The sequence below is a fragment of the Pinus tabuliformis genome, chromosome 4_1, assembly GCF_031772625.1.
Source record: "Pinus tabuliformis cultivar Carrire ecotype Pingquan chromosome 4_1, CPIR1, whole genome shotgun sequence".
NCBI classification, from domain to species: Eukaryota; Viridiplantae; Streptophyta; class Pinopsida; order Pinales; family Pinaceae; genus Pinus; species Pinus tabuliformis.
The window spans coordinates 637,951,393-637,973,410 of NC_142303.1; the positions used below are offsets into that span (position 1 = coordinate 637,951,393).

Sequence of the window (22,018 nt, forward strand, 5' to 3'; positions counted from 1 at the left end):
GTCGAACATGACGTTCATTCTCTCTGCTCACTTTGGCATCTTATGCAAGATGGATGGGGGAGCCAATGGTCCCTGAGTCATCCATTCAAGATTTGGGTCAGCCATCTGTTCTTCTTCTTCGTGCTCTTCCTCTCCTTTGGAGTCTGATGTGTTTGACTCTGAGTCTATTGGTTCATCTCCACCTCCACCTCATCTGCTTCCTTCTCCTCCGCCTCCTACACCAAATTCTGATCCCAATATCACAAGAGTGCCTTATTCACCTTGTCGAAGTATTGGAGGTTTCTTTCCATCTTCGATAGCTCCTCTTGGACCTTCAAGTGTGGCAAGGGTTTCTTCCTCCACTAATGGTGCTACAACTTTTATGGGATTGGCCTCTGGCTTCCTCACTGCGCGTCAAATATGTTATCTGTCTGGGATTAGTCCGCTTACTTTCGCAAGCTGGCGATTGATGGGACAAACAGAGCGAAGGTGTTGATATGAAGTCTCGTGCTTAACAATGGGAGGTGAGGAGTAACCAACCGCTGAGTTTCATGCAGGTGAGAGAGAGTGCGAGTTACTGCCTTGACCAGATGTTTTTTGAATGAGTGTGAGGGGAATTTCAGCCATGTACAACTGGTTTCCCTCCTTCTAGCGCCAGAAATGTTGACGGTGTTGGACCTGCCAACATTCAGGGGATCACCCCAGTATGAAGTCCCAACTAGACCTCACACCGTTTGGTGTGGGAGTCCCATCCAGTATGATGGCCCAGTTGTCATTGTCTTAAATATTTGCCTCAACTCTTGCTTGTCAGCACAGGAGAGTGGTTTGCTTTGTCTTCGAGAAGTGAGGTTCGCATGCCTAGTGAGTGTAAGTGTACTTGTGTCAATGGTTATTTCACTGTGAGGGGAAAAGGTGAAGGTGAGTTCCAGGTTGAAAGGGATCAGTCCCAACTCAGCTAGGAACACACAACACAAAGGAAATACACAGCTTCCGGTGGAGCAGTCCACTCAGATGCGGCAGTCATAACATACAAGGTAAGATAACATGTACAACACTCACGGATCAATCCAAGACGAGTGAAATAGTTGTTACAGCAAGGTTCATGTGAAAGGTCTATCTGATGTCCGACAGAGCAATCGACACGGACGGGATAACATTAACAACATATACAACACATTTCCATTAATAGATTATGCATTACAACAAATGAATCAGTTCAGATGTAGAACACGTGGTTAAAACAACATGAATTACAAGTGTTAAAGATCAGTCTTACAACAAATACAATACATGTGTGAAAACGTGCTGGCCTGTTGACAGGCTTCTGAATTAAGCGAAAGTTCCAAGACACATCGTTACACCATACATCACTAACCCTGTCAGCGGGGCGTTGGAGTCACTACTTACTCCTCAAAGAAAATATTATAGACTCTCTTGTCTATGTGGGAGGAGATGAGGTGAAAAGTCCTTTCATGTACAAATTATGGGATATTTATAGCCAAGGGTGAAACTGACCCTTGTGGTTGTTCGACTACCCTCATGACCATTCAATTTCCATGACTCTCCAACTTACATGACTATGTTCAACAAGTGGGTCTCTTGGACTTCCACATTACATCACATTGATTGACAACAAGCCCATAGTGGAGATGTGGGCAACATGACTCATGAATTGACTCGACATGACTTGACAAGACAATGTTGGTGCATTTGTGCTACTGCTGGAGTGCATGTCAAGCTACAGTGTTGCTAAGTGATGGATGTCTTCATGGTGTATCATAGCTTCAACTCCGCATGGTGAAGTGCGTGGAGTCTTCGATGGTCCTTTGTTCGCTTGATGAAGCTCTAGCATGTTGTTCCTTGATTTCATGTTGGAAGGCTTGACATGCTCACTTGTTCGCGAAGGTGCATGTTCGTCGCATTCGTCCACTTCGCATGCTTTGTTCGTTCGTCCATTGGTGAACCTGTCCATCTGCATGTGCTCCCTTCGTCCATCTCGTTCGTCGTCTTGACATGTTTGTGGGTGTACCTATACCTGCAATCACTCATGACGAGATGACATCAAATCCAAACCCCCTAGTCTACCATGACACACGATCATTTAGATGCGAGTGATCGGGAGAGGCAGCAGGGTTGTGATGTGGGATGATGGCTCTAGGCAACTGTTGATAAAAATTGCACAAGAGTCACTAAGAGATGGAGATAGGTGATCTGAGTCGACAGTGACTGAATATAAGGTCTAGCTCAGCTGGGAGGCAAAATTGCGCAGCTTTTGGGAGGAACAATCCAGGTTGCTAGAAGGCAACAGGCATGCTCTGCGCATTTTCCGGAATGAACAGTCACCAAGGGCTAGACAGCCAAATTTGCGCAATTTTCCAGAGGAACGGGCCGAGCTTCATGAGGGGTTAGCAAGTAGGGATTGCACAATTTTTCTGGGGAACTGCCTGGGAGACTGACAGCCAGATCTGCGCAATTCCTAGAGGGAACTACAAGTTGGCTGTTGGGGTCACTGGTAGCCAGATCTATGCAATTCCCAGATGGAATTTCCATTTGGCTACTGGGGTCACTGGCAGCCAGATCTGCGCAATTCCCAGAGGGAACCGCAAGTTGGCTGCTCAGTCACTGGCAGTAGAAACTAAGCAATTCCTGGAGAGAACCAGGAGTCTGCTATTGGGAGTTGCTGGCTGGGAAAATTGCATTAAGGTTGGGAGGCCGGCCTACTGATCATCTCTGCACAATTTCTGAGCTGAGCTGACTGATGGGCAACGGGAGGGTTGCTCATGAGAACTACGCAATTTCTGAGATGAACAGTCGGTCGACTGTCTAGGTGGCCAGCATGAGTGCTGATTAAATTGCTTGCAGACAGCACAACTTGAAAGAACTAGCTTGGTGCTTCTGCGCTGTTCTGGTTGACATTCGATCGAGTTGAACAAGGTGATGGTCCGACTGTCAGTGAAGAGTCTGGTCATCAGAACTTCAGCAAAAATGACTAAGTGTTTGAATAGTCGAAAGATGCATAGGTGATGATATGGACACACACTCGCACGACTTTACGACGAAACGATGAAACCATCTGAATACACATGATAAACATGATTGACCGACGGTGCAAGCGACAAGCGCGACACTCATGATTGATCGTTCATGATCAAGACGACGCTTGCGTGACAATGAATGTGACTCTGTGTGTGAGTGTGACAGATGCTTTCATGGCAAACATATCAAACACATACGAAGCAAAGACTTTGAGCATAACCAGAAAATGGTTGCAAGCATGACTTAGACATCAACATGTAGAGACTTGAGTGCAATAAACAAGCAAGGTGAATGTAAAGACTCACACGAGCTCACGGAGTGAACCTGAGTGTGTGCAGTCATCAAGTGAAACTCTCCAAGGGAGGCTCCAAAATTGGTGCAGGCCAAAATTTTGGAGGGTGGTTGTAGCCACTACAACACATAACATCTCACCTTTAAGCAAAATATAATAAAATATGTAAATAAATGTGCGAAAAGTTGATTTGAATAAGATGGAGAGTGGCATTAAGGCCCATATAATCTACCTATTGATGAGCCTCATCAATATGGTTATGCATAAGACCGAGTTATAAGCATTTATTATCGGGTTGTGGGCTAAAGGCGCACCCATTTTCCACTGCGTCTGGGTCACATGGGCACACATGTCGCCCGGGGTTGATCCCCTAGGGTCTAGCCCCCTTCGCACCTGTGCTCTTGGTTGTGTGAAGGGTCATGTGACATGGGGTTGGATCTTAGGGCTAGCCCCTTTCATAATCTCCGCCCGCGGTTCTCTATTGAGCTCTGGTGCATGGTTTTATGGTTGGGCTAGACGATGGGGCTGGGGCTAAGCCATGGCCGTTGGTCCCACCCCTTGGTTTCGAGGGCATAGGGACTAGGGTTAAGGCTTAGCCCTGGCCCCAATTGCCAACAGTAAATACATTGAAATTTAAATACAATCCACAACGTTATATGGTTAAGTAACATTGCATGGTGTGTTGGAAAAGTGGTTTGGTGCTTGATGTTTGGTTGAGAGTTCAATCCCGGTGGGTTTCTTGGCCTCCATACAAAATTTTAGACCACTCTTGGGAGGCCACGTAGCTGCCTCTGATTGGCCCACGTGGCCCTCCCCCATTAGTCCTCCAATTACATAGTCAGCAACCCATAAATTAATAAAAAATTTAAATCCTCAACCAATGAAATTCCAACATTCACGAAACAATCATAAGGAGACACTTGTCAAACTGTCATTGGCCCATCAACATACAGTGACCCTGCCCAGTCAGCGTATAGACTGCTAACTGGGTGTACCTGCAACTTCAACTTTTAAAATTTTAGTTGTTTGGCAATTCGGTCAGAACACAATATCAAGAGAATAAGATATCAGTTTTGAGTGGAACGAGTTGCCTTGGATTCAAATTGTCGAGATCTATGCAGTCATTTAGGTTTCAAGCTCTGTCGCACACTTTTAATTTTGAGCACTAATTTGATCCCCTAGATCATGGAGGTATAAGGTGTATTTTTGCCATGTGTTCATTTGATTATGCTAAGATTATGACTTGAATATGAAGTCCATGTATGCCACCTTGTGAGAGGATCATTGTCTGCCACTTTATGTAAGATATTGTCCCTTTTTTATGTTGAAGGAGAACATCTTGTGAATGAGAGTTCTCTATAGGAGAATGTCTCTTGGGAGAGACATGCCACTCTAGATAAGGAGTTCATCCTTGTATTGTCATAGATTGCATATATACTCATCTTCTTACATAGAATATTGAAGTGGCCTCCCCACTCTTAACCCAGGGCCTAGAGATATAGTCCACATTGGAAAAAATAATTTGAATTATGCTACATTGTTCAATGATTGGTTTCACACTTTCAATTTACAAAACAAAATATATAAATATAACAAACAATTTTTTAATAAAATAATATAGCCACACTCCTACAAATTATAACCATTCTACTAATAAGAAAAATCATAATGGAGAGGTAGCAACAAATTGGATTGCTTCCTTTCACCACCACAAATGAGTTCTAAATCCACCTTTAACCACTTTATTTCCAAGATAAACATGTAGTTGTATTTGTCCCCTTTAATAGATAGGTTCTATGTTTCTGCGATATTCAAGTGCAATGTAATCAATAGATCCAGTCACAAGATTTGAGGTGCCTCTTGGAGCTTGTATTGAATCGTCATGCCCTACTACAAGTATCATCAATAGTGAAGTTCTAAAATCTCCAACATGGGTAGTCATCGTTGCATTCAAAATAGCAACATTTGAATCCCCCTTTGATTTGATGTGTTGTTGGGTTTCACAAAATTTCTTACCCTAGTAGGTCAAGCTTTCCGTCGAGAATCTCCCCGCCTTTGATTTATTACCGAAAATGTACAACAAAACTACAAATGGAACGACATATCCAAGAACAATAGTTATTATGCACAGAGTTATCCCAAGAAACTTGCTTTTAGATGCTTGGTGGAATGAATCTGATGCCTTCTCTGTCTGTAGATATGTGTCCACAGGCTCCAAGTTTAGACGAGCACCCAAGTGTCCACAAGTTGCTCGTAGTAGGTCTTTTCCACTTAGGGGATCGATGCGAAAGAAGATAAGTGATCTTCTTGGATCATTGTTTGTAGATATCAAGTTTTCCCATGTCGTCAAACCCTTCCTGTACGCCAACGTTGGATCCATTTTTCTATGAAGTTGCTTACCTTTCTAGAACGAAACAATATCGCTAAAACATTTATGACTGCACAGCCTGGACACGACAACGCACCCTTCTGTATCAAATAGCTCTGAAGGAGTTCCTTTGGACAAATTGAATTCGAGTTTAATGATCCTAGAGATGTCATTCAGTGCTATCAAATCCATCATGGATCACATATATTCTTCTTTGTAGTTGACGAATTTGTGATAACAGTTCTGGATTTGCAAATCATATTTTTTAAATTCTTCCTTAATGGCCAATTCAAATGTTGCTAGTCCATTCATTTTTTCCTAGAGTCTACAAAAAAATGCCAATACCTCTTTTATGTTCTCTTCTTCATCTTCCTCATTTATGGAATCATTGATCTCCTGCTCAACTTCAAACAATATTCATCTTCTTCAAAGAACATCACATAATTGGTTGTCGTGAAAAATCCCCATGGCCTGTAATGAAACAAACAACTCAGAAAACTATCTACTCACACACCTTCGCTCTGATACCAAATTGGAATAATTCATGCACAAAGCAAACAAACATAAACTATATTATTCCAAAGCCTAAATACATCCCACATATATATAGTGCTTATGAGATCTAATAGATTCTAAGCTAGGAGATTGTTTGTTGAAAAATACCTCAACAACCCAATCCAACCAACAAACCCAATCTACCAATATACTATTGTAAGCATTAATTCTAAGTGTAAATGTGGTTTGATCATGTGTAAAGGTGGCTTTCAAATTAAATCCCTATCATACACCTAATAACTATTAATGTGGTTGATATAGGCTTATAATTGTATATCAACCATATTAGTAAATATGATTGATCTAGTTATTATTAGGAATTTAGCAAAACAATTTTTAGTTGAATTTATGTTTTTTTGTTTTTAATTTAGAAATTTATTTTTAAATATATAAAATCTTAGACATTTACGTTGCACATTTTTTTTTTAAATTTTACTAAATAACTCTCAATCCAATTTATATTTTTTAATTTAAAATTCAGTCTTAAATGTATAAAAATGATTTTTTTTTTAAAGCTCACTAATTCCTAACTAATTTGTCTTCCTAACCAATTTTGACAAGTAAAAATAAAACACTCTGAAAGAATATTGTGATTTGAACCTAAGCAGGAATGTAAAACAACTAGAATATTGTGATTTGAACCTAAGTAAAAATTGGTTTTTTTAAGTTGTTTTTAAATAAAACTTTTTAGAGTTTCTGACCAATTTCTGACCAAAATCTTGTAGTCAAATTTTTATTTATATTATTTAAACTACTTTTTTAATTGCCTCAGACCTGTCAAACTTATAATTTTAATGAATTCCTGTTCAATTAAACTTATAATTTTAATGAATACCTACCCAATTTTAAACGAATTAAATCAGATAATAAACCAAAAAACTTTTGACAGAATCTCACTTGAAAACAACTCTCATTCTTGTAGTCAAATCTCGAGTCTTGAACAACGAGACGACCGGAGGAATAAATGTCAGATAATAAACCAAAAACTTTTCACAAATCTCACTTAAAAATATCTCTCTAATTCTTAGAGTCAACTCTCGAGTCTTGAACAACGAGACGACAGGAGGAATAAACGAACGATTAGTTGAAATACGCGGCAAACCCACCAGACTTACACCTGATCATTAATTAATGTTCTGCATCATCTATTGCGGCGGTTCATCAACAGATTTTCTCACACGTGTGGCAATGATACGCTCAAGCGCGTGTACAGATACAGCAGCTGGGTACAGCTAATATTCAACGGTCGCTGTGCACTGTGAGCTGTAAATGTTTTCGTTGCAGGTGGAATTTAATGTAATGGTGGGTTACAATGCAAATTTTTCATTTAAAATATTGAAAATAAATTTAGTACAGCAAAGTCAATCGTAACGCTTTAGTTTAATAAGATTGTTTTTTTGAAAGTTATGAAAATTACCGTTTTATTTTGATATTATTTAGTAGGGATTTTTGTAAATCTAATTTATAGTTGTCAAATTTTAAGATTTTAAGTGTCTCAGAAGTTTTGATGGTGCTGAATCTATTTCCACCATCAAAAACACGATTCAAACAGTGTCTCTACAAGATTTTTTGAATCTTTTTTGTCCTGATTCCGGTCACTTCAAACTTCAAGATTTTGGGTGCCCCCAAAGTTTTTGATGGTGCTAAACCCATTTCCACCATCAAAAACATGATTCAAACACTGCCTCTACAAGATTTTTTGAAATTTTTTTGCTCGGATTCCGGTCACTTCAAACTTCAAAATTTTAGGTGCCCCAAAAGTTTTTGATGGTGTTGAATCCAATTCTACAATCAAAAATATGATTCAAAACACTATCTCTACAAGATTTTTTTTTTTGGCCGGGATTCCACTCACTTTTGGTCGCAATTCCTCCACCTCCTACTCTTTTGGTCATCTAGGCAATTCCTCCACCTCCCACTCCAATTGTAACTACTGCGGAAAATTAGTTTAGTCTGTACTATTCTAAGTTAAAAACTATGTTTTTGGGAAAAATTGCATATAAAATTATAACTTATATTGCTTAATATTAATTAAGTTAATAGTGGTGAATAAACAAATTGAATTTTATAGTCTTGTTTTGAGAAGAACTAATAAAGTGAGATGTGGGTGAGTAATAACCACTATCTACATATTTATCATTTTACTCCTACATAAGTAGTGAGCACAACATAAATAGCGATGAGAAGTATTCCTAGTAAATATATATTTATTTACATATTATACCTGTCTATTTTTTATGCAAAAACTTCATTAAATATGGTGTAATGTAAATGGTAAATATATTATTTACTTCTTTAAAAGATTAAGAATAAAAAATTACTACACAAATATTTACAAATAATGCATGAATATTGTAACTATATCCATAAATTGTAACATAAAATATGTGAGACTATTATGCACATGGTATTATCTTGTACAATAAGTCTTCAAGTTATGGTCCAATCAATTGCTTGAAAATTATTTTTTTAATAATTGAAAAATAAATATTTATTTTTCAAAGTTAAACATTAGAAGCTGCATTGGTCAATGCTAAAGTAATAGTGGTAAACAAACAAATCTATTGCTAATTTAATTTATTATTAATTTAGTCAATAGGGTTTTTCTTTACTATTTTTTGTCTATTAATTTATTTTTTTGTATTTTTCTATTTTTAACAATTAGTTTCCTTAACTGTTTTGAGTATTTTTAGTTTTTCTTTTATATTGACCAGATAATATTGACATAAAATGTTTTAATTTTGATTAAAATCATTTTTATTGACCAAATTATTTTTAATATTTTATTAAATATTCACCTAAAATCTATCATAACATTTTTATGTTGATTAAAATCATTTTTATTTGTAACCACTAATTTTGTAAGGTGATGCATTTCTGCTATTTAATCCTAAGGATAGATCAATTTTTTCATCTTGATTTTGATTTCAAGGATGAACCACATTATAGGGTTTTGTAAGGTGATACATCTTTGCTATTTAATTTTAAGGATAGATCAGTTTTTTCATCTTGATTTTGAGGATGAACCACATTATAAAATTGGAAACATAAATCAACCAATAATAATAATGATATAATTGATCTGAAAATCAATTTCAAAAAAACTTCACTACTATAAAAATAATATAAAAATAATGATTTAGTATATGATTACACCTAAATAAACCATTTAATAGACCCTACACATAAGAAATCAAATCGTGTTCCCATTATTTTTCATTATTTTTTATTAGTCAAATTAACGATTTGTTTTGCCATGGGTTCAATTTTAACAAAAATAAAAACTTCACACCTCTTCATAATTATTTTTATTTCAATTTTTATTGTGATTTAAATGTGTGAGTTTACTTTTTTATTTCAAATTTAGTGTTATGAATTTTGTAAATTTGATGAGGACTATGTGGTTCTATTCACTTTTTATGGAATGTAATGTTGCCGCACCAAATCTGATTAGTAGTTTTTTTTTCTACTCAATGCCCTAGTCTTTTTCTGATTAGAAAGGTTAACTAAGGATTGTAAGGATTACATAGGTTTAATTAATGAAAACTAGGGATTCGTTGGTGGTAGTTTAAGGTAATTTGATGCTAATGAGTGGTAATTGTAGCATATAGGGGTAATAGTGGTTTGTTTAAGCTAATCAGGGATGTTTAATGGTAATTAGGGGTATTTTGGAGTTATGATTAATTAAGGGTATGTAAAGTAATTAGGAGTGAGAACAGCCAGTTCAAGTGGATTCAAACTAGGGTTGTACTAGCCGCTCTTTTCTCCCTCTCGCCATTAGAATGATAGTGTCCTCGAAACTATAAATTGACATAACCCCTCGCTCATTTTCATCTCGAAGCACTCCTCTTCCTGGTTTTGCTGCTGCCGCTTCCTCGTCGCTTTGGTTTCTCTGTTTGAAAGGCCATTCCTAAAAATGGAGAATCGCAGAAGCTCTGGAGGAAGCGGGTGGTGGGTCTGTGTCCTTCCTCTCTTCACAAAAGATGGCCCTGCTTACTTCTTGCACTCCTCATCTGACGATGTTTCTGCATGGCGTCAGTGGCCTCTGTATATTGCACTGCTTATTGTTGCCGTCTGTGCTGTTCTAGTCTCCTGGTTGAGCCCTGGAGGCTGTGCGTGGGCTGGACGGCATAAGAGAGGCCGCGTTGCCATTCCTGGCCCCAAAGGATGGCCCATTATCGGAAGTCTAATGGACATGAGCATCGGTCTTGCTCACCGCAAGCTCGAATATCTGGCTCGTCTTCATGGTGCCACGAAGCTTATGGCCTTTAGCTTAGGCTCCACGCCCGCCGTTATTACATCGGATCCTGAAGTGGCCCGAGAGCTGCTCAACTCCCCTCATTTCGCCAACAGACCCCTCAAGCAATCTGCGCAGCAGTTATTGTTTGGGCGGGCTATTGGCTTCGCACCCAATGGGGACTACTGGAGGCTGCTCAGGAGAATTTCTTCTGCGCATCTCTTTGCTCCGCGCAGAATCGCTGCTCACGAAGCTGGCCGCCAGGCCGACGCTGTGGCAATGCTGGATCAAATCCAAAAGGAGTATCATTCTAAGGGTGTTGTTAGGGTTAGACGACACCTGCAAGGAGCTGCGCTGAACAATATCATGGGCAGCGTCTTTGGAAGGAGGTTCGATATGTCATGTACTTCTTCTTGTGAAGAAGTGAAGGAGCTGCGGGAGATGGTGGATGAGGGTTTCCAGCTGTTGGGAGCGTTCAACTGGGCGGATCATCTACCATGGCTGCGACCGCTGGACCCTCTTCGAATCCATGCTCGTTGCGCCCGCCTGGTGCCGCGTGTGAGAGCTTTCGTTAGAAATATCATCGAAGAGCATCGACGTGCAGAGCGGAACAGAGAAACGGGTGATCAATCCGATTTTGTTGACGTTCTGCTGTCGTTGCATGGAGAAGATAAGCTAGATGAGGAGGATATGATCGCTGTTCTCTGGGTACTTATTTCCATTCTCTGCTCACTGTATTTCACTTACGTTAGAATAGAAGAAAATTAATATAGTCATTTGCATTTGGGGGAGGGACATTAACTAAGTTTCGGGGGGCTTGTGTGCGCAGGAGATGATTTTTCGTGGCACAGACACGACGGCTCTGCTGACAGAGTGGACCATGGCAGAACTGGTGCTGAATCCGGATGCCCAGAAGAAAGCTCAGGCAGAGTTGGACGCAGTAGTGGGGCACGACCGAAGCGTGAATGATTCAGACATTCCAAAGCTGCCGTACCTCCAAGCGGTGGTGAAAGAGGCGCTGCGAATGCATCCACCTGGACCGCTCCTATCATGGGCACGTCTCTCCACTGAAGATGTCAACATGGGCGATGGAATGTGTGTTCCAGCGGGCACGACTGCCATGGTGAATATGTGGTCGATTACTCACGACCCCAACATTTGGGAATCGCCACATGAGTTCCGTCCGGAGAGGTTTGTGGTGTCTGAGGGCGGGGAAGAGGTGGATGTAAGGGGCAACGATCTGAGGCTTGCGCCTTTCGGTGCCGGTCGTCGAGTATGCCCCGGAAAGGCACTGGGCCTTGCCACTGTTAATCTCTGGGTTGCTAAGTTACTCCATCATTTTGAATGGCTTCCACATGCTGAACATCCGGTTGATCTGTCGGAGGTCCTTAAGCTGTCATGTGAAATGGCTCATCCTCTTCATTGCGTTCCAGTCATCCGGGTGCCTTTCGCTAAATCTTCGGATTAGCTCATGGCCATTATCATCCAAATCGTGATGTTTTTTTGGGTAGTATTAGTAGGCATTCCGCAATGCCGTTCAATTTTTGCCTGCGATTATGTATTTGAGCTTACGAATGGTAGATTTTCCGACCTGTCCTTAAGAGGGGCTTATCATCGTCAATCTGTTCTCATCCTCAGGGCACCTTTTTGGTATTAATGGTGTTAAATGGAGTGTTTATTTTTTGGGCTTTGATCCGTCTGCTTTATCTATATGAACCAAATCATTCATTTTGAGTATGACAATGAAGATGTTACAACATTGAAATCTTGAAATCGCAGCAATTTTACCAGCTTTTGAGTATTTCTCGAGATATCAACATTTGCAACAGAGAGACATGGTGCGCGTTTTTATTATAACATTTATCTCCCTATATTCATTCATTTCCTCTTTCCATAAAGATTTCGGAATAACGTGAGATACTGTAATTGAGTCACAGATTTTGCTTCATCGTAGGGTGCGGATCATGCGCCGTAACATGCACTCAACCGTCGAAATCACAGACGAAAAAATTTATACCGTTCGCTGTCTAACGATTCAGATATGTCCCGTCATTTAATTTTCGATGGTCTTGGATGCATCTGGGTAAATAAAGATGTTTTAAGCTGAGCGGTCTGACAAATGTTTAAATTACAGCTACGGCTTTTAATGAGATTGGAATTTTGCTATTATTACCCTTTCAATTACCCAAGTTTTTAGTAAATGCTTAGGCTGCGCCATTTTACTTTTATGCGACTCGCGAGTCGTTTTAATCTGATTATTGAGGTTGTATTCTGAATTTTTTCGGAGGATCTGCTTGGAAGTTAACCCTAAATCATTCCTTGACGTCCAATCTGAACGTTCTGTCTATGTGTCTTGTTTTTCAACAACTATCGGCCAGTCAATATAGAATAGATGAATAGAAAAAGGCGTGTTAAAGTCCTGCGAACAAACCAAAAAGAATTATTAAATGCGCAGGCCTCAGTCCCGAGCATTATGTTAAAAACCTGAACAGGAATTGGGGTTAAATGTGCTGCTGGGTATGAGCAGGTTCAAACAAGTTTTTTCGGTCTCCTCTCGAGCAGCGAGACGACAGAAGGAATAAACGAAGAGTTGACATACGCGGGGAATCTTAAACGGACCCACCCGGCAGTAGTAGGTAGAAAGTCTGGACTCTGAAGTCGGGTTGGAATTTGGATTTTTCATTATTTTTCAAAAAAATATTTTTGGAACATTTTAGATTTAGGTTTAGGTTTTTAAGTTACTCTTTAAAGAATTTTAAGTTTTAAATTTTGCTTTTCAATTATCATGTTCTGTTTTGATAATAAATTGAACGTTCACTCATTAAAGTTTAATTTAAATAATTATCTTTTAATAACATAATTATGTTAATTTTTTACACATATTTATTATAAGAAAAAAACAACATGACCATAATTAAATGATTTGTTGAATCATAAAAGTTGTTTACTCATTAATGAAATCTACAACTCTAAAACCATCCAGATTCCACTTATCAATTCTTAGCCCAAACACAAGATACAAAAATTATGGGCAAACTCACACATAGGTCACTGTTATTGCAATCAATATGCTCCTATTTCAGTGTTCCTAATTTGGATTTCTATTAGACCATTTAAATGTTGCAATTTCAGTAAAAAATAAATAGATTTCTTCCATTAATATAAACATAAAATTTTTCTAAAAAGAAATTTCCATCTCAAAAACTCTAGAATTGACCAAAAATTATCCTTAAACTGCCCATCCTTTCCATCGTCAGAATCACATAGAATCTATGTGTATGTATAGTTTGAATTTGTAGTAAAACTAACACAATATTTCCATCTCAAAAACTCTAGAGTTGACCACCAAAAATTATCCTTAGACTTCCCATCCTCTCCACCATCATAATCTATGTGTAGTTTGAGTTTGTAGTAAAACTAACACAATATGTTAAAAAACGTTTTATTATTTAATAAAGTTTTCACGTGGGCCTGTTAGCTGGTAGCTTATTTAAATTAGACCAAAAGAAAATCAGTATGGTCAAAACAATTACTACATCTGAATGCATAACGAAGTCAACCATTACACATTCGTTAGTTTCAAGCTGGAGTCCGAAAAGAGCATACCACCTCATGGGAACGGCATCCAATCATTTGTTTCACCCTGTTTTACATGGGAATTAAAACCACTTTAAATTTGTTCTGAAATCTTTATATATTATATTTGTTGTTTACATTTGTTTTTGTTTGTAGTTTATTAACAAGGGAGTGAAAGGAGATAAACAACTTTATAAAATAGTACACCTATAACTTTAAATAACATGAGCTTAGTTTGTTTTAAATAAAAACAAATATTCTGGCATGAATTCTTTATATATTATATTTGTTGTTTTCATTTGTTTTTGTTTCTGTAGTTTATTAACAAGCGAGTGAAAGGAGATAAGAAGCTTTATAAAACAGTACACCAATAACTTTAAATAACATGAACTTACTTTATTTTAAATAAAACCAAATATTATTGCATGAATTCCAAATATTATCGCACCCATGCAAGTTTTTAACCAAGGTCAGAGACATTTGAACCGTCGTTCAGCCATATGGAAGTGAATAGATGGTCCACCTCAACACTAACGCAGGGTTCTCACATGGGTTTGATTCGAATAGTTTAGGTTTTCTTTGTTTCATTATCGATGATCTCAATAGTTCAGATTTTCTTTGTTTCGTTAACGATCATTTGACTTTAGGGCTTCGCTTGGATAGGAGGTTTAGCCCTAATCTATTTTCATTTCACATTTCGTTGGTTGTATGCTGGTTGTATATCGGTGCTTTGCTATGCAACATCAGGGTTTTGGGTTTAGGTAAAGGCTTCCACACAGTCAACAAAAATGCAAGGTCTTCGGTATCTTTCGAGGTTTAATCAGTGTCTTTTTTTTGCTTTTGGTTGTTTTCCACGGTTCTTGTTGCCAAACTAATCTTCTATAACACTTGCCCAAGCTGCGAATAACGGTCTCGGATATCAACAATGCTAACCAATGTGCATATGGAACAACAAACCCCATTGGAGCAATGAATTCATGGTGAACAAGTTGGATCTTCTCATAATTCCATCTACAGTGTAGCCACATTGTATCCAAGTCTTCAACCATGAAATACACCACATAATTCATTTTGTTCATACATCCTCAGAAAATAAGACCATAGAATAATAAAGAGATGACTTACCTTGATTAGAGGATATGATGTCAACTGCAGAGGTCCCAGAACTGCGAAGAACACAAACAAGATAGCTTTGTAGCAATACAACATTTTAGACTAGGATGTCTCAATTTTGGGCTGAATCTTATAGTTCTGCAAGCTCTTAATCTTCTTGGGCTCTAGAAGATCCAAGGGAAGCAGAGGGATTTTGAAAACGATAGGGAGGAAGGTGGTGTTGTGGTAATGTAATATGTTGTCAAGTATTCTATCTTAATTTAACCAAAGAGTTTCCCAATACGAGAGGGCCCTTTCTAGCTGGAGCTTTATTTTCTCTAATGTGTTAAAGAGAGGCATTGTAAAATGCTCATGAGCTTGCCATAACCCTCGAACTGACCAAATCTAGGGAATGAATCATAACCGTGTGAATCATTGTGCACTACCCATGGAAGTTGAGCTGCCAGATGTTGCATTAGGTCTATATCTTTAACATCCTGTAGAGCATCTAGAACATTTGTCTCTTCCTCTCTATGATCACTAAAGGCATAACTTGGGTCTTGATTATGAACCTCTGAATTGTTAAAATAAGATAATTACTCCTACATGAGGAGTTGGCTAAACATAGAGAGTCAGTTAACTGAGTGACTGAGTGTTGACTCAAGTCGAGTTAAGTGATAGAGGACTTTAGTGTGTGGTTGAATGTCAAGATATTTTAGGCAAGTCGTTAATTGGAAAAGGTTTAAATATCCTTCACTGGGTTCATTGTAATCATCATGTTTTGTGTGATCAATAGAAGAGCAACAACTCGTGTTTTGTATGTGAATTCTGTCAAAATGAGATGCTTGAAATAATAAAATAAAAACTCATTGGTCAGCTCTACAAAGGAGAGTCTGAACCAGGAGATTCTGGCTCCGCAGAACGCTCTACATTCTCAATAAACATCAAACATTATATAGCACACATAGCTATAGGGAACTTAGAACGATACCCTAAGAAATAGAAACTAATTCCTATCCTAAGGTCTCGTGAACCAACTCACACTATTATAGGATTCTCCATTATCTTCAACACTCCCCCTTAATGGAGAAGGGGTTCACAAATATGCCTAACATCTCCCTAAACATTTCAAACTTAATTTTCCCAGGAGGCTTAGTGAAAATGTCTGCAACATTATCACACATTTTACAATATACAAGATGGATCTCCTTTGATTGAACTTTCTCCCTGACAAAGTGGAATTGTGTATCAATGTGTTTATTGTTCTTGTGAAACACTGGATTATTAGCAAGTTTGATTGAACTCTGGTTGTCACATCTGATTGTTGTTGCATCTTTCTGTTCTTCCTCGACATCCTGGAGAAGTCTCAACAACCAAACTGCCTCACATGTTGTTGCACACATAGCTTGATACTCTGCTTTCGCTGAAGACAAGGAAATTGTGTTCTGTTTCTTACTACTCCATGTAATCACCCTAGATCCAATGTTGAATGCATAGCCTGTTATGGATCTGCGGTCGTCTACATTTCCAGCCCAGTTGGAATCTGTAAATCCTGTCAATCTAACATCAGAAGAATCAGTATAAATAATACCATAGTCTATAGTTCCTTGTAGGTACCTTAAGACACCTTTTGCTGCATTCCAATGACTCTCAAGTGGTTTGGACATGTATTGACTTAGCACACTGACTACATAAGACAAATCTGGTCTAGTAGTGGTCAGGTAGATTAAGCTCCCAACCAGTTGTCTATAAAGTGTCGCATCTGCCTCTTTAGAGCCATCCTCACTCTGAAGTTTAATGTTCTGCTGTAGTGGTACTGTTGCAGCCTTACACTGATCCATCCTGAATCTTTCCAGTAGACCTCTGACATACTTACCCTGGGATAGAAAAGTTTGTCCTGAATCTCTCCAGATCTCAAGACCCAAACAGTATCTTAATTCACCAAGGTCTTTCATTTCGAACACATGTAACATTTGTTGCTTGATTTCTTTGATTAGAGCAATAGCATCACATGTAATAATTAAATCATCTACATACAAAGAAATCAACACTATGTGCCCCTTTTCATCTTTCATGGTATACAGATTAGGGTCATTTTTACTTCTGTTGTAACCAAGTTGCAGAAAAAATGAATCAATATTTTCATACCAAGCCCTGGGTGCTTGTTTTAGTCCATATAGAGCTTTCTTTAATCTACAGACTAAATGTTCTTTCCCTTTCTGGACAAACCCCTCGGGTTGCTCTAGATAAACCTCTTCTTTCAATTCCCCATTTAAAAATGCAGATTTTACATCTAGTTGGTGAATCATCCAATGTTTCTTAGTAGCTAAAGGAATCAACATTCTGATAGTGTTTAGTTTAGTTATGGGGGCAAAGGTTTCTTCATAGTCAATGCCTTCTTTTTGTGAATACCCCTTTGATACCAATCTAGCTTTTAATTTATCTATGGTTCCATCTGCATTCATCTTGGGTTTATACAACCATTTACAGCCTATGGTTTGTTTCCCTTTAGGAAGTTCAACCAACTCCCAAGTGTTGTTTTTTATTATAGATTCATATTCATGTTCCATAGCTGCTTTCCATTCACTACATTCATTTGCTTCCTTATAACTAGAAGGTTCAACAACATTCATCATACTAGTTATAAAAGCATTTTCCTTATATCTTGCTGGCAACTGAGCTTTTCTACCTGATCTCCTGAGTGGTGGGGTAGCTTCAAACCTTATCTGATCATCATTTTCAGGACTTGGCTTGACTACTACATCATCTTCTTTCCCTTCCTGCTGCTGCTCATTGCTGTCACCTGATTCATCACTTCCTTCTTCCACCAACAAGGGCACATGCCATTCTTCCTTAGCACTCTCATGGCTTCCATCATTAACCTCCTCATGAAGCACTACATTTCTGGTCAAAAACACTTTATGAGTAGAGGGATTAAATAGTTTGTAAGCCTTAAATTCTGTACAATAGCAAAAAAAAATACATTTGATGGCCTTTGAGTCAAGTTTCTTTCTATCTTCCTTTGGGATATGAGCAAAGGCTTTGCTGCCAAAAACTCTCAAATGCTTAACTGCAGGCTTATAACCAAATAAAGCTTCAAAAGGAGTTTTAAAATCTAAACTTCTTGTTGGACTCCTATTCTTTAGATATACTGCAGTATTAATCGCTTCAGCCCAAAATCCATTAGAAAGATTCTTACCTTTCAACATACTGTGAGCACACTCCACAAGGGTTCTGTTCTTCCTCTCTGCAACCCCGTTTTGTTGAGAAGTGTGGGGTACTGTAAATTGCTATTGTATCCATTATCTTTGCAGTATTTGAGTACATAAGCTTTCTTGTACTCTCCCCCTTGATCTGAGCGGAGAATCCTGATGCATTTACTTGTCCGTTTTTCAACCATACTTCTCAACTCCTTGAAGTATTCAAAAGTGTTGCTCTTATTCCTGAGGAAATACACCCAAGTAAATCTAGTACAGTCATCAATAAACAATAAAAAATAGTATTCACCACCTAACAATCCTGTCTGCATAGACCCACATAGATATGTGTGTACCAGGTCGAGTATATCTCTCTTCTTTCTATCAGGATTCACAGGAAATTCATCTCTATGCAACTTTTCCAGTGCACATGCATCACAATCAATATGAGCAAATTTTGAAACAGGAAGACCTTCGACCATACCTCTTTCTGTAAAAGAAATAAATCATTGAAGTTAATATGGTCGAGACTTTGGTGCCATAAGTCTACTGTAGTCATGGAAGATGATGCCAATGCCTGATGTGGTGTGATTTTGACATTTAACTTGTACAATCCTCCCACACGAATACCTGATGCAATAGGCTTCATAGAATCCAACATGTCTTTAATGACACAATATGATTTATAAAAGTCTACCTTTAGGTTCTAATCAGTCATAGTAGAAATAGAGACCAGATCCTTTTTGATCCCGGGTACATACATAACATTATGGATATGTCTAATATTTCCATTAGGCAAAACAACAGGAATATGACCATAACCTTTGATTTGGTACCCTCTATCATCACCAAGATAGATGTTTTCTCCACTGCTAGTCTCTTTGAAGTCTTCAAACCATCGTCTATTCCCTGTCATGTGGATGGATGCACCTGAGTCAACAAACCAGGTATCTGTTTCATCCTCCTTAGCCAAAAGTGCAGAGTCAGATATGAACAGTCTGATGTTCTAACTCTGTTCCTCATCAACAAAATGACCTACATGTTGCTTATGTCTCTTCCGACTTTCATCAAACTTCTTTTTCATACAATATCTGGCTATATGGCTGGTTCTACCACAATAAAACATTTGGTCGCAGAGTCATTTCTATTGAAAGACGTACCTTGAGGTGAGGGCATCTTTCTCTGTGGGGCTGCGCTGCTCTTCTGTGTTGGATTTGGCTTTCCTCTGAAGGGCTTCTTCTTCACCATTAAGGCTAGATCTGAACTCTGGGGTTTATGAGTCAGTCTTCTTTCCTCCTCTTGCATGAGGATCCCTATCAATTCTTCAAACACGAGGGCTTTTTCTCTTGCATTCAAGCCAGTGATGAACATTTGATACTCGTCAGTCATACCATTCATGGTAATCGTGACCAGATCTGTATCTGACATAGCTTCACCGATATCTCCTAGCTTGTTCTTGAGCTCCTTGATCTGCGAAATGAATGCTACAACTATCTCATTCTCCTCCATCTTGATGGAGAGAATATTGCTCTTCAAGAACAACAGTCGATTGGTGTTCTTGACCTCATAGAGATCCTTGAGCATCTTCCAGATCTTTGGTGCAATCTTGCACTCACAGATATGGAAGATAATGTAATCTTTGACTAACAATTTTAGGAGCATTCTCGCCTTAGTCTCCCTCTTGTCCCAGTATTGGATTGTTGTTATTGTTCCTCCTACAACAAGGTTTGACTTCACCTCATAATTGTTCACAATCGTCCATGCATTGTGTCCCTCAAGGAGGGTTTGTAGTCTGAATTTCCAACCAAAGTAGTTGGATCCAGCCAGCTTCTTGTTTTCATTGAGGTAAGCTTCTGCTACTTGATTATTCATCTTGAATGAATAAAAACTTCGACCTCAATAATTAAAAAAAACAACCCCGATCTTCTAAAAAAAGTTGTCTTGAATGCCTGATCCAAAAATAACTGAGCCCATATCCAAGACACAAAGATCCCAAATCTCCCTTCTTTTCAAAAAAAAATATGCCCCTCCTTTTTTTTTTAATTAAAGAACTAAAAGACTTAAATTATTTAATAAAAAAAAAACTTAAATAAAAAAACCCCAATTTCAATAACCAGCCCCCTCCTTCTCTTCAATTACAATTTTAAAAAATACGCCCCTCCTTTTAAAACAAAAGCCCTCTATTTCTTTAATGGGAAAACTTGAATTCTTTAAGAATTAAAATTAAAAAAAAACGCCCCTCCTTTTATAACTGAATTTTAATTACTCCATGCACGCCGACATCCTTGAGTCATTTAAGGAACACTTGCTCGTGATTCCTTACAAAGATCTGCAGCTTGAGATTCTTTACATAGCCAACAACGATACATCTCCCATTCTTTCTGCTTACCTCATCTATGAAGCTGGGGAACGAAAGATTATGCCCACTATTCACGAAGAATTGAAGTAGAGAACACTGCTTTAAAGCCTTCTAATGCCTGTCAGCACGTTGCCTCCATGCAGTGTAGACATTTTGAATAATATGACACTTATTCACAGAGATTATCCCGATTATACACTATTGTGGAATACATGCACAATACATAACCTCCTCTACGTTGATCATCAATTTAGCAGCATTAAAATCAATGAAACATCAATCGCATGCACACATTGACACAGTATGTAACCCGGGGAAAGCATACAGCTGAAAACCCCACACTATCTGTATATTATAATGATAGAGAACATGTAACAATACATAGTACAATACTCCTCGCAAGTACTCAGTACTATCTCCACCTGTTACACACAAACTAGCTCAGATCTGATGCCTCAAATCTCCTCCACTGTTTGCCTGCCTCCACTGCGCAATCCTGCAAGAGAATCAATCACTATGTGAATTTGAATTCCCTTGGTTATACTACGCAAGCCTCATTAACAATCTCCATCCATGCATGTGCAAATCTCATGCACAACTATAGTCACAACTGATAGCAATATCAACCTCTAACACCTGTCTCCACTGAACTGTACATGCACTGAGTTAATTGATGTATTCTTTAGTTGCTTTATGAGTTAATAATTACTGAATTAATTAATAATTAATTCACATAACTCATCACTAGTGTATTCTTTAGTTAGACTAAAATACAACTAGTTCAACCAAGTCAAACTGAACACAACTCCATCAACTCCACCAAACTCAACCACATGAGTTCTAACTGAAGTCCTGCATGCAATAGCTCAACTGACCCACAAGAAAAGCGTATTTCCTTCTGACAGTTGCATGTGCCACATCTGTAGCTGAAACTGAAGTGCTCCAAGAGGATAAGATAATGTTTATAGTCCAAATATTATTATGAGCTAATAATATTCCACTGTTCTATTTTTAGCCTAGCAGTCTAAAAATAGAAACCGCCCATATGTCTAAAAATAGAAGTCCATCTATTTTTACCAACATGACCAATCATCCACAAATAGCATCCTGCAACTCATAGACCATGATCCATATGTCTAAAAATAGACATAGTCTAAAATAGACTTTGCGCGAAAAATAGCCTGCAAGCCCACTTAGTGAAGGCAACTTCTTTCCACTAAGCTCCATCATCTTGTTGCATTCTCAACACTCCCTCTCAACAAGATATGGATTATCAGCAACCCCTATCCTGCCTCAGTGGTATTCGAATTTGCTCCTAGTGAGCGCC

At 38.4% G+C, this 22,018-nt stretch overlaps 1 protein-coding gene across 1 annotated transcript; it reads left to right on the top strand.

Annotated features, from left to right (window-relative positions):
• Positions 1–10,080: 10,080 nt before the first annotated feature.
• On the top strand, positions 10,081–12,068 carry LOC149177658 (cytochrome P450 78A4-like). The gene is made up of 2 exons (XM_089423452.1): positions 10,081–11,175; positions 11,297–12,068. The coding sequence occupies exons 1-2, from the start codon at positions 10,147–10,149 to the stop codon at positions 11,933–11,935; spliced, it is 1,668 nt and encodes a 555-aa protein (XP_089279578.1). The 5' UTR covers positions 10,081–10,146; the 3' UTR covers positions 11,936–12,068.
• Positions 12,069–22,018: the final 9,950 nt, after the last annotated feature.